General features: G+C 52.3%; 1 protein-coding gene across 2 annotated transcripts in view; it reads left to right on the top strand.

Moving 5' to 3' along the window:
• negr1 (neuronal growth regulator 1) overlaps positions 1–14,112 on the top strand; it is a 208,937-nt gene that overhangs the window by 138,340 nt on the left and 56,485 nt on the right. For both annotated transcript variants that reach the window (XM_027138690.2, XM_047813391.1), the window contains exon 6: positions 1,195–1,346. In XM_027138690.2, the coding sequence (XP_026994491.1) occupies positions 1,195–1,346 (152 nt within the window). The remainder of the gene's footprint in view (positions 1–1,194; positions 1,347–14,112) is intronic.

Genomic DNA, 14,112 nt, shown 5'->3' with positions numbered 1-14,112 from the left:
GCAACAGGTCAAAAACAGTAAATGTTATGTCTAAAGGATAGATCACTGGCACTTTTGTAAACAGAGGTGGGCGCAGGGTCACGTTAATATTTAATAAAGCCTTAACCTACACTCATATTAAAGCTCTTGATGTTCAGCTCGGCACCGGGAAGCGTCTGTACTGTAGAGCAAAGGTTACGACCCCGGCGGAATACGGCGTGTATAGTATATTAAACAGCATTTCACACAAAATAGCTACAACACGTCACGGAATCTCTAGATGTTAAGCGATTAGCGGTTAACAAAATAAAGCCAATGCAGGAGGACGCCGTGTTTCTGCACAGCTCTCATGTGTCATTGTAACAGCTGATTAACCTGAAATAACACAGATTTTCTAGCGTTTTTTTTTCCCTCTGATGCAAATAAGTTGTCAGACACTGACCATAGCGTTCCCTTCACTTCACGAAGAAGAGCTGCAGTAAACAGAGGCTTAACGTTAGCTACTTTCACCAGCATCCATCAGGACACCCAGAACGAGACATTCACAACAGAATAAACAACAGAATATAACGCATCATGTTGTGCTGTTATATAACAATAATCAGTCATGGAGGTTATTATCGTTACCTCCTGAAGCGTTTTATTCCTCTTACGCTTCATCAGTTTCCCGACAATTACATTAATTACGTTTTCGACGGTAAAAAGACGCCAAATGAAACATTTATCGGACATTACGGCTTCACCTCTGACTGTTACAAAGCACTGACACTGGAGACTCCTTCAAAGTATGCTAAAAATAAACACAGAAGTCTTCGACATATCGACATTATAGGTTTTTAACTCGTGTATTTACGTGAAGCGTCTGCTGCGAACGAACTGTTGTTAGGTGAAGTCGTGGCCTATTGCTTAGAGAGTCTGAGTCCTAAGGTTGTGGGTTCGAGTCTCAGGCCGGCCACGACTGAGGTGCCCTTGCTCCCTGGGCACCGCGGTGTGTGTGTGTGTGTGTGTGTGTGCACTTTGGATGGGTTAAATGCAGAGAACAAATTCTGAGTATGGGTCACCATATGTCATGTCGTTATAGAAACCAGAAGATGTTATAAGCTGTATGTTAATGTAAATGTACCTGTGACGTGCAGCTGTGCTACTGTCAGTACTGCTGTTCAACACCTTCTGCTCCATTCCTGACACCTTGTTTGTGTTTGCGTGTGTTTTCAGAATCAGCAAGGGTCAAGCAGGCATTGACATCCAGAACGTGAGCGCCAGGTCCATTCTGACAGTGAGTAACATCACAGAGGATCGCTATGGCAACTACACCTGCGTGGCTTTCAATAAACTGGGGACAGCCAACGCCAGCGTGTCTCTGATCCGTAAGTAGCATGCTAACAAAGCTAACAAAGCTAACAAAGCCCTACGTCCTGTTGTGTCTGGCTCTCATTCAGCTCAAGGTTGCTTTTTTCCGTTTTTCTTTATTTTTGGTTGCATAAAGCGGTTTTGCCTACACTTCACCATCACCTGTGTAAAGTGTTTATGGATGCGTGCGCCTCAGGTAAGGAGAAGGTGTTGTTTTAGTGGGTGTGGGGGTGTGTGTGTGTGTGTGTGTGTGTGTGTGGGGAGAGAAATTCTGAGATGCCTTTTTTGATTAGGAGGTGTCAGATTTAAGGGTGAAAGCGAGACAGCTGAGAAGGTGAACTCAGCTGGCTATGAGGAGACGGCTTTAAAGCAGGCAGATGGAAAGAGCCGCTCGAGTCCCTTAGTTTTAAATGAGGCACATCAAAGAAACGAGCGAGCCGGAGAAAGCTTCCGAATGGAGATGCAAAGTCTGTGATGTGGGAGAATCTCAAGAGAAACAAAAAAGGCCAAAAGGCCTCTTCTTCTTCTTCTTCTTTCTCCTCTAGTCTGGTCTTGTCCTCCCCCTTCATCCCCCCGTTTGTCTCCGAGCTGCTGTGCTACTCTTTATCATGACCGCTAATGAAAAGAAAAGCCATTGTACTGTCGTCCTAATGAGAAATGGCAAGCAATTCCTGAACAACACACACTGCCACATTTGTGCAAATTACAAATCCGAGCGCAGCCATCATTACCTCAGACTAAATTGCTGCTATAATATCGGTCAATAAGTATTGATGGAGCCGACATGGAAGCAGACTTGCCTTAATATTTAATACAACCTCAAGCCAGACTCATGGTCGAGTCAGAATCAAAGCTTTTATGTTCCAGTGTGAAGACACCTGTAGGGTGTAAGGTCATGACCCCGGGGTGATGTGACATGTGTGTGTTAGATGTTAGACTCTTTGGTTACTAACTTGTGGTGATGTATTGTGGTTTCTGCTCAGCTGATGGCGTTAGTAACAGACATTTTAGCAGCTATGGAAACTGTTACCACACCCACTGTTACTTTGTGACCACACCCACTGTTACTTTGTGACCACACCCACTGTTACTTTGTGACCACACCCACTGTTACTTTGTGACCACACCCACTGTTACTTTGTGACCACACACACTGTTACTTTGTGAACACACCCACTGTTACTTTGTGAACACACCCACTGTTACTTTTTGACCACACCCACTGTTACTTTGTGAACACACCCACTTTTACTTTGTGAACACACCCACTGACATGCTGGCTATGCATTGCTCCAACCAGGTCATGTGGAATCTGTGGACACGCCCACTAATTACCACACCCATCATTTCTCCCAGAAATTGTCGCTACACCCACAATTGACCACGCCCATTAGCTCCTACTGAAACATTAGAAGTGCAACCAAACTTACGACTGACCCCGCCCACCAGATTCTGCTGATACTGGCTCACTTTTCTCCTTTCTCCCGGTGTCCTTCCTTTTTATTTAAAGGATTTCACAGATGAGTAAAAAGAACATATAGAACATGGCCTCTTCCTCTCACCCACATTTTCTTTTCAACAAGTTATCTGAGCAAGAAATAGTGTAGAAGCACTCAGAACAAAGCTCCAGTGACTCGAGTGAGAGGACATTCCATCCAATCCACCATGCTAATCAATCACAAACGGTTGTCATGGCTACAATGCCATTGCCGTGGCCCCAGGAGAGCATGATGCAGGCGTGGCGGTTACAGGGCAGGGACGTGAAAAGGAGCGATGAAATAGACGGTGAAATCGAACAGCTGCGATGTGAATTTATTCGCATGAATGTCATTTTTGTTCAGAGGGGTCACTCATACCCTGAATAACTCTCTGGCAATTCGCATCTATCTTACCCCCGTGAGCTCCGCCCCATTTCTATTCCTGTTGCCACATCAATCACGCATCCGATTGGCCCTGACTGCACTCAGCTGCACTCAGCTGCCTTTTCCACCCTCCAGCATGCTGTTACTCATAAAAGAGAACTGCCAAGTCCTGATTGCACACCATTTATGTTCCTACAGTTCAGAGCTGCGTGCTGGACAAAAGGATTCATAATTCAGTAATGAATCTGAATCTATCTATCTATCTATCTATCTATCTATCTATCTATCTATCTATCTATCTATCTATCTATCTATCTATCTATCTATCTATCTATCTATCTATCTATCTATCTATCTATCTATCTATCTATCTATCTATCTAAGCTGCTCTAATCTCATTTGATTGTTGTGGAAACAGGGTTGAAGATGTGTCGGTGTTTTGTAGATTGTTCGTGTCTTGCGGTTTTTAGACCTCTTTCTCAGACAGAGATGATGAACAGCAGGTCAGCAGACACTCATCTCTCATTGATTCTTTTCTCATATTACCGCGTGGTGGTTTTGACGTGGCAATGTTTTGAAGGCTGAGTTTCATTGACTGGAACTCTAGCGAAGATGCTGAGGCCCACAGGGGAACAGACTGTCTGAGAATGAGGTGGCATGACAAGCCGAGATTCTTTTCTCCCTGATCTGGCTATAAACAGCTGGGGGTCAACATTAAAGGTGCAGAGCCATAGAACAGAACCTGGAGAGCTACAAAATGAGAAGCGAGGCAGGCGACCGCAGGCGACGACACGACCCGCACGGACCACACGACCCGCACGGACGACACGACCCGCACGGGACCACACGACCCGCAACGCGACCACACGACCCGCACGCGACCACCGACCGCACGGGACCACACGACGCGCACGGACGACACGACCCGCACGGGACCAACACGACCGCACGCGACGACACGACCCGCACGGGACACACGACCGCAGGCGACGACACGACACGCCACGGGACCACACGACCGCAGGCGACGACAAGACCCGCAACGGGACCACACGACCCGGCAGGCGACGACACGACCCGCACGGGACCAACAGACCCGCAGGCGACGACACGACCCGCACTGGACCACACGACCCGCAGGCGACGACACGACCCGCACGGACGACACGACCCGCACGGGACGACAAGACACCGCACGGACCACACGACCCGCACGCGACCAACACGACCCGCACGCGACGACACGACCCGCACGGGACCACACGACCCGCAGGCGACGACAGTACCCGCACGGGACCACACGACCCGCAGGCGACGACACGACCCGCACGGGACCACACGACCCCCGCCAGGCGACGACAACGACCCTCACGGGACCGACAGACCCGCACGGGACGACACGACCCGCACGCGACCACACGACCCGCACGCGACCACACGACCCGCACGCGACGACACGACCCCGCACGGGACGACACGACCCGCACGCGACCACACGGACCCGCACGCGACCACACGACCCACACGGCGACCACACGACGCGCACGGGACGACACGACCCGCACGTGACGACACGACCCGCACGGACCACACGACCCGCACGCGACGACACGACGCGCACGGGACGACACGACGCGCACGGGACGACACGACCCGCACGGGACGACACGACCCGCACGGGACCACACGACCCGCAGGCGACGACACGACCCTGCACGGGAACGACACGACCCGCACGCGACCACACGACCCGCACGCGACCACACGACCCGCACGCGACGACACGACCCACACGCGACCACACGACCCGCACGCGACGACACGACCCGCACGCGACCACCACGACCCGCACGGGACCACACGACGCGCACGGTGACGACACGACCCACACGCGACCACACGACGCGCACGGGACGACACGACCCACACGCGACCACAAGACCCGCACGGGACCACACGACCCACACGCGACCACAAGACCCGCACGGGACCACACGACCCGCACGCGACGACACGACCCGCACGGGACCACACGACCCACACGCGACCACACGACCCACACGCGACCACACGACCCGCACGCGACCACACGACGCGCACGGGACGACACGACCCACACGCGACCACACGACCCGCACGCGACTACACGACCCACACGCGACCACACGACCCGCACGCGACGACACGACCCACACGCGACCACACGACCCGCACGCGACGACACGACCCACACGCGACCACACGACCCGCACGCGACGACACGACCCACACGCGACCACACGACCCGCACGGGACCACACGACGCGCACGGGACGACACGACCCGCACGGGACGACACGACCCGCACGGGACCACACGACCCGCAGGCGACGACACGACCCGCACGGGACGACACGACCCACACGGGACCACACGACGCGGACGGGACCACACGACCCGCACGGACGACACGACCCGCACGGGACCACACGACCCGCACGCGACGACACGACCCGCACGCGACCACACGACCCGCACGGGACCACACGACGCGCACGGGACGACACGACCCGCACGGGACCACACGACCCGCACGCGACGACACGACCCGCACGGGACCACACGACCGCAGGCGACGACACGACCCGCACGGGACCACACGACCGCAGGCGACGACACGACCCGCACGGGACCACACGACCCGCAGGCGACGACACGACCCGCACGGGACCACACGACCCGCAGGCGACGACACGACCGCACGGGACCACACGACCCGCAGGCGACGACACGACCCGCACGGGACGACACGACCCGCACGGGACGACACGACCCGCACGGGACCACACGACCCGCACGCGACCACACGACCCGCACGCGACGACACGACCCGCACGGGACCACACGACCCGCAGGCGACGACACGACCCGCACGGGACCACACGACCCGCAGGCGACGACACGACCCGCACGGGACCACACGACCCGCAGGCGACGACACGACCCGCACGGGACGACACGACCCGCACGGGACGACACGACCCGCACGCGACCACACGACCCGCACGCGACCACACGACCCGCACGCGACGACACGACCCGCACGGGACGACACGACCCGCACGCGACCACACGACCCGCACGCGACCACACGACCCACACGCGACCACAGACGCGCACGGGACGACACGACCCGCACGGGACGACACGACCCGCACGGGACCACACGACCCGCACGCGACGACACGACGCGCACGGGACGACACGACCCGCACGGGACGACACGACCCGCACGGGACCACACGACCCGCAGGCGACGACACGACCCGCACGGGACGACACGACCCGCACGGGACGACACGACCCCGCACGCGACCACACGACCCGCACGCGACCACACGACCGCACGCGACGACACGACCCACACGCGACCACACGACCCGCCGCGACCACACGACGCGCAGGGACGACACGACCCACACGCGACCACACGACGCGCACGGGACTACACGACCACACGCGACCACAAGACCCGCACGGGACCACACGACCCACACGCGACACACAAGACCCGCACGGGACCACACGCCTCGCACGCGTACCACACGACGCGCACGGGACGACACGACCCGCACGGGCGACCACACTACCCTCACGCGACCACACGACGCGCACGGGACCACACGACGCGCACGGGACGACACGACCCGCACGACCACACGACCCACACGCGACCACACGACCCACACGCGACCACACGACCCGCACGCGACCACAACGACGCGCACGGACGACACGACCCACCACGCGACCACACGACCCGCACGCGACGACACGACCCACACGCGACCACACGACCCGCACGCGACGACACGACCCACACGCGACCACACGACCCGCACGCGACGACACGACCCACACGCGACCACACGACCCGCACGCGACGACACGACCCACACGCGACCACACGACCCGCACGGGACCACACGACGCGCACGGACGACAGACCCACACGGACGACACGACCCGCACGGGACACACGACCCGCAGGCGACGACACGACCCGCACGGGACGACACGACCCACACGGGACCACACGACCCGCACGGGACCACACGACCCGCACGCGACGACACGACCCGCACGGACCACACGACCCGCACGCGACGACACGACCCACACGCGACCACACGACCGCACGGGACCACACGACGCGCACGGGACGACACGACCCACACGGGACACACAACCCGCACGCGCACGACACGACCCGCACGGGTACCACACGACCGCACGCGACGACACGACCCGCACGGGACCACACGACCGCACGCGACGACACGACCCGCACGTGACCACACGACCCGCATGCGTAAGACACGACCCGCACTTACCACACTACCCTCACTCTACTACACTACCCTCACTTTACCACACTACCCTCATTCTACTACACTACCCTCACTTTACTACACTACCCTCACTTTACTACACTACCCTCACTTTACCACACTACCCTCACTCTACCACACTACCCTCACTCTACTACACTACCCTCACTTTACCACACTACCCTCATTCTACTACACTACCCTCACTTTACCACACTACCCTCATTCTACTACACTACCCTCACTTTACCACACTACCCTCATTCTACTACACTACCCTCACTTTACTACACTACCCTCACTTTACTACACTACCCTCACTCTACCACACTACCCTCACTCTACCACACTACCCTCACTCTACTACACTACCCTCACTTTACTACACTACCCTCACTCTACCACACTACCCTCACTCTACCACACTACCCACACTCTACCACACTACTCTCACTTTACTTACACTACCCTCACTTTACTACACTACCCTCACTTTACCACACATACCCTCACTCTACTACACTACTCTCACTTTACTACACTACCCTCACTTTAACTACACTAACCCTCACTTTACCACACTACCTCATTCTACTACACTACCCTCACTTTACTACACTACCCTCACTTTACCACACTACCCTCACTCTACCACACTACCCTCACTCGCTACCCACCACTACCCTCACTCGACTTACACTACCCACACTCTACCACACTACCCTCACTCTACCACACTACTCTCACTTTACTACACTACCCACACTCTACCACACTACTCTCACTTTACTACACTACCCACACTCTACCACAATACCCTCACTTTACCACACTACCCACACTCTACCACAATACCCTCACTTTACCACACTACCCTCACTCTACTACACTACCCTCACTTTACCACACTACCCACACTCTACCACACTACCCACACTCTACCACACTACCCTCACTCTACCACACTACTCTCACTTTACTACACTACCCACACTCTACCACACTACCCTCACTCTACTACACTACCCACACGCTACCACACTACCCTCACTCTACTACACTACCCACACTCTACCACACTACCCTCACTCTACTACACTACCCACACTCTACCACACTACCCTCACTCTACTACACTACCCACACTCTACCACACTACCCTCACTTTACCACACTACTCTCACTTTACTACACTACCCTCACTTTACTACACTACCCTCACTTTACCACACTACCCTCATTCTACTACACTACCCTCACTTTACTACACTACCCTCACTTTACTACACTACCCTCACTCTACCACACTACCCTCACTCTACCACACTACCCTCACTCTACTACACTACCCACACTCTACCACACTACCCTCACTCTACCACACTACTCTCACTTTACTACACTACCCACACTCTACCACACTACTCTCACTTTACTACACTACCCACACTCTACCACAATACCCTCACTTTACCACACTACCCACACTCTACCACAATACCCTCACTTTACCACACTACCCTCACTCTACTACACTACCCTCACTTTACCACACTACCCACACTCTACCACACTACCCACACTCTACCACACTACCCTCACTCTACCACACTACTCTCACTTTACTACACTACCCACACTCTACCACACTACCCTCACTCTACTACACTACCCACACGCTACCACACTACCCTCACTCTACTACACTACCCACACTCTACCACACTACCCTCACTTTACCACACTACTCTCACTCTACCACACTACCCTCACTTTACCACACTACCCACACTCTACTACACTACCCTCACTTTACTACACTACCCACACTCTACCACACTACCCTCACTTTACCACACTACCCTCACTGTACCACACTACTCTCACTTTACTACACTACCCACACTTTACCACACTACTCTCACTTTACTACACTACCCACACTTTACCACACTACTCTCACTTTACTACACTACCCTCACTCTACCACACTACCCTCACTCTACCACACTACCCTCACTTTACCACACTACTCTCACTCTACCACACTACCCTCACTGTACCACACTACTCTCACTTTACTACACTACCCACACTTTACCACACTAACTCTCACTTTTACTACACTACCCTCACTTTACCACAACTACTCTCACTCTACCACACTACCCTCACTTTACACACTACCTCACTTTACTACACTGCCCTCACTTTACCAACACTACACCCTCACTCTACTACACTACTCTCACTTTACTACACTACCCACACTCTACGACACTACTCTCTCTTTACTACACTACCCTCACTCTACCACACTACCCACACTTTACCACACTACCCTCACTTTACCACACTACTCTCACTTTACCACACTACTCTCACTTTACTACACTACTCTCACTTTACCACACTACTCTCACTTTACTACACTACTCTCACTTTACCACACTACTCTCACTTTACTACACTACTCTCACTTTACCACACTACCCACACTCTACTACACTACCCTCACTCTACCACACTACCCACACTTTACCACAATACCCTCACTCTACTACACTACCCACACTCTACCACACTACCCACACTTTACCACAATACCCTCACTTTACCACACTACTCTCACTTTACTACACTACCCTCACTTTACCACACTACCCTCACTCTACCACACTACTCTCACTTTACTACACTACCCTCACTTTACCACACTACCCTCACTCTACCACACTACTCTCACTTTACCACACTACTCTCACTTTACTACACTACTCTCACTTTACCACACTACCCACACTCTACCACACTACCCTCACTTTACCACACTACCCTCACTCTACCACACTACCCTCACTCTACCACACTACCCTCACTTTACCACACTACCCTCACTCTACCACACTACTCTCACTTTACTACACTACCCTCACTTTACCACACTACCCTCACTCTACCACACTACTCTCACTTTACCACACTACTCTCACTTTACTACACTACTCTCACTTTACCACACTACCCACACTCTACCACACTACCCTCACTTTACCACACTACCCTCACTCTACCACACTACCCTCACTCTACCACACTACCCTCACTTTACCACACTACCCTCACTCTACCACACTACTCTCACTTTACTACACTACCCTCACTTTACCACACTACTCTCACTCTACCACACTACTCTCACTCTACCACACTACTCTCACTTTACCACACTACTCTCACTCTACCACACTACTCTCACTTTACCACACTACCCTCACTTTACCACACTACTCTCACTTTACCACACTACTCTCACTTTACTACACTACCCACACTCTACCACACTACCCTCACTTTACTACACTACTCTCACTTTACCACACTACTCTCACTTTACTACACTACTCTCACTTTACCACACTACTCTCACTTTACTACACTACTCTCACTTTACCACACTACCCACACTCTACTACACTACCCTTACTCTACCACACTACCCACACTCTACCACACTACTCTTACTTTACCACACTACCCACACTTTACCACACTACCCACACTTTACCACACTACCCTCACTCTACTACACTACCCTCACTTTACCACACTACCCACATTCTACCACAATACCCTCACTTTACTACACTACTCTCACTTTGCTACACTACCCACACTTTACCACACTACCCACACTCTACCACACTACCCTCACTCTACTACACTACCCACACTCTACCACACTACCCTCACTCTACTACACTACCCACACTCTACCACACTACCCACACTCTACTACACTACCCACACTCTACCACACTACCCACATTCTACCACAATACCCTCACTCTACTACACTACCCTCACTCTACTACACTACCCACACTCTACCACACTACTCTCACTTTACCACACTACCCACACTCTACCACACTACCCTCACTCTACCACACTACCCTCACTCTACTACACTACCCTCACTCTACCACACTACCCACACTCTACCACACTACCCACACTTTACCACTCTACTCACACTCTACCACACTACTCTCTCTTTACTACACTACCCACACTTTACCACACTACCCTCACTTTACCACACTACTCTCACTTTACCACACTACTCTCACTTTACCACACTACCTACACTCTACCACACTACCCACACTTACCACACTACCCTCACTCTACTACACTACCCTCACTTTACCACACTACCCACACTCTACCACACTACCCACATTCTACCACACTACCCTCACTGTACTACACTACCCTCACTCTACCACACTACTCTCACTTTACCACACTACCTACACTCTACCACACTACCCACACTCTACTACACTACCCTCACTTTACCACACTACCCACACTCTACCACACTACCCTCACTCTACTACACTACCCACACTCTACCACACTACCCTCACTCTACTACACTACCCACACTCTACCACACTACCCACACTCTACCACACTACTCTCTCTTTACCACACTACCCACACTTTACCACACTACCCACACTCTACCACACTACCCACACTCTACCACACTACCCACACTCTACCACACTACCCTCACTCTACCACACTACCCTCACTCTACCACACTACCCTCACTCTACAACACTACTCTCTCTTTACTACACTACCCACACTTTACCACACTACCCACACTTTACCACCCTACCCACACATTACCACACTACCTAAACTCTACCACACTACTCTCACTCCTCACTCACACATTACAGTCAGTCTAACACACTCTACCATACTTTCCTCAGTCTACCACACTACTTACACTCCACCACATTACTTTCAGTCTACCGCACTTTACCACATTACCCTCACTCTTTCACAATACCCTCACTCTACCACAATACCCTCACTCTACCACACTACTCTCACTCTACCACAATACCCTCACTCTACCACAATACCTCCCTCTACCACACTCTACCACACTACCATCACTCTTCCACTCTATTCACAGTCCATTGCAGTCTACCCCACTCTAACACATTTCCTGCACTTTACCCCACTGTCCATATTGTAACACACTGCCCACATTCTAAAATACTGCCTACAATCTACCATACTGCCCATACTCTACCACACTACCCCACTCTCTCACACTCAACCACACTACCCCACTCTCTCACACTATACCGCACTACACCACTCTGTCACACTCTACCACACTACCCCACTCTGTCACACTCTACCATACTACCCCACTCTGTCACACTCTACCACACTACCCCACTCTGTCACACTCTACCACACTACCCCACTCTGTCACACTCTACCACACTACCCACAGTCCATTGCAGTTTACCACACTGTAACACATTTCTGTTAAAAATTTAAAATTAAAAATTTCTGTTATTTCTAAACTCTACCACATTCCACCACAATACCCACAGTGTTCTGCACTCCACCACATTCTACCACACTACTTGCAGTTTCACACTACTGCACACTCTCTATCACATTGTACCATACTATCCGTAGTCTACTGCCCTGTACCAAACTACCCACTCACTGCCACACTATACCACACTACCTGCTCTCTGCCACACTAGCCACAGTCTAACACAATCTTTAACTATCTACAGTTCTCTGCACCCTGCCCCACTACCCACTCTCTTCTGCACTCTACCCCACTACCCACATTCTGCTGCACTCTACAACACTACCTGCACTCTACCACACATCTCACTCTCCACCACACTTTGCTACACTACCTGCTTCACTTTTTACCACATTCTACCATAATCTACCACACCACCCACTCTATCTGCAGTCACCGCCCATGTCCACTCTACACCGCTACGTGTTCTCTACCGCACTATACCATACTACCCACACCCATTCAATTCTACAGCACTCGCTACTACTCACTAACCGCAACTATATACGCTAGCACATGTGCACTACCCACAGTCTATACTCCACTCCCACTTTTCCACACTCTCTCCACAACCCACACTCTACCTCACTCGTTTTCTCTCTGCCACAGTTCACACCCTACTTGTACTCATTCTATGTGCTGCCTACACTACATGCGCTTCCACGTTCAACACGCACTACCTACACCCTACCTTACTCCGCATAGCACTTTTGCCACATTCTAATGCAATATTCTTCAAGTAATTTGCCAGCATATAGCAGAAAAGTCTCTTCTCTTATCTTTGCAATTTATGCCTCCATGAATTGTGTGGAAGCAGCACAATTTCTCAGTTTGCTGCTCGCTGTGGGAAAAAATGCGATGTTATTTTCGGATGAGATGCAATTCCATGCTCTGTAATGTGTTTTGCTTTCTTGCGCTTGCAAACAGATCGTCCGCATACACTGCAAGCTGCTATTATAGAATACAATGTAGTCTGGTTTATGATGCTTCACAATGTGGCCCACTTTATTGGCGAATCTGTATTAATGGGGTGTGTGTAGTACTTAGTGTGTGTGTGTGTGTGTGTGTGTGTGTGTGTGTTATATTCTACACTGAGGCCTGTCCACATGTATTTGGTAATTTTTTGAAA

This window comes from Tachysurus fulvidraco, chromosome 5, assembly GCF_022655615.1.
Source record: "Tachysurus fulvidraco isolate hzauxx_2018 chromosome 5, HZAU_PFXX_2.0, whole genome shotgun sequence".
Classification (NCBI taxonomy): Eukaryota; Metazoa; Chordata; class Actinopteri; order Siluriformes; family Bagridae; genus Tachysurus; species Tachysurus fulvidraco.
This window is presented reverse-complemented; position numbering and strand designations above follow the sequence as displayed.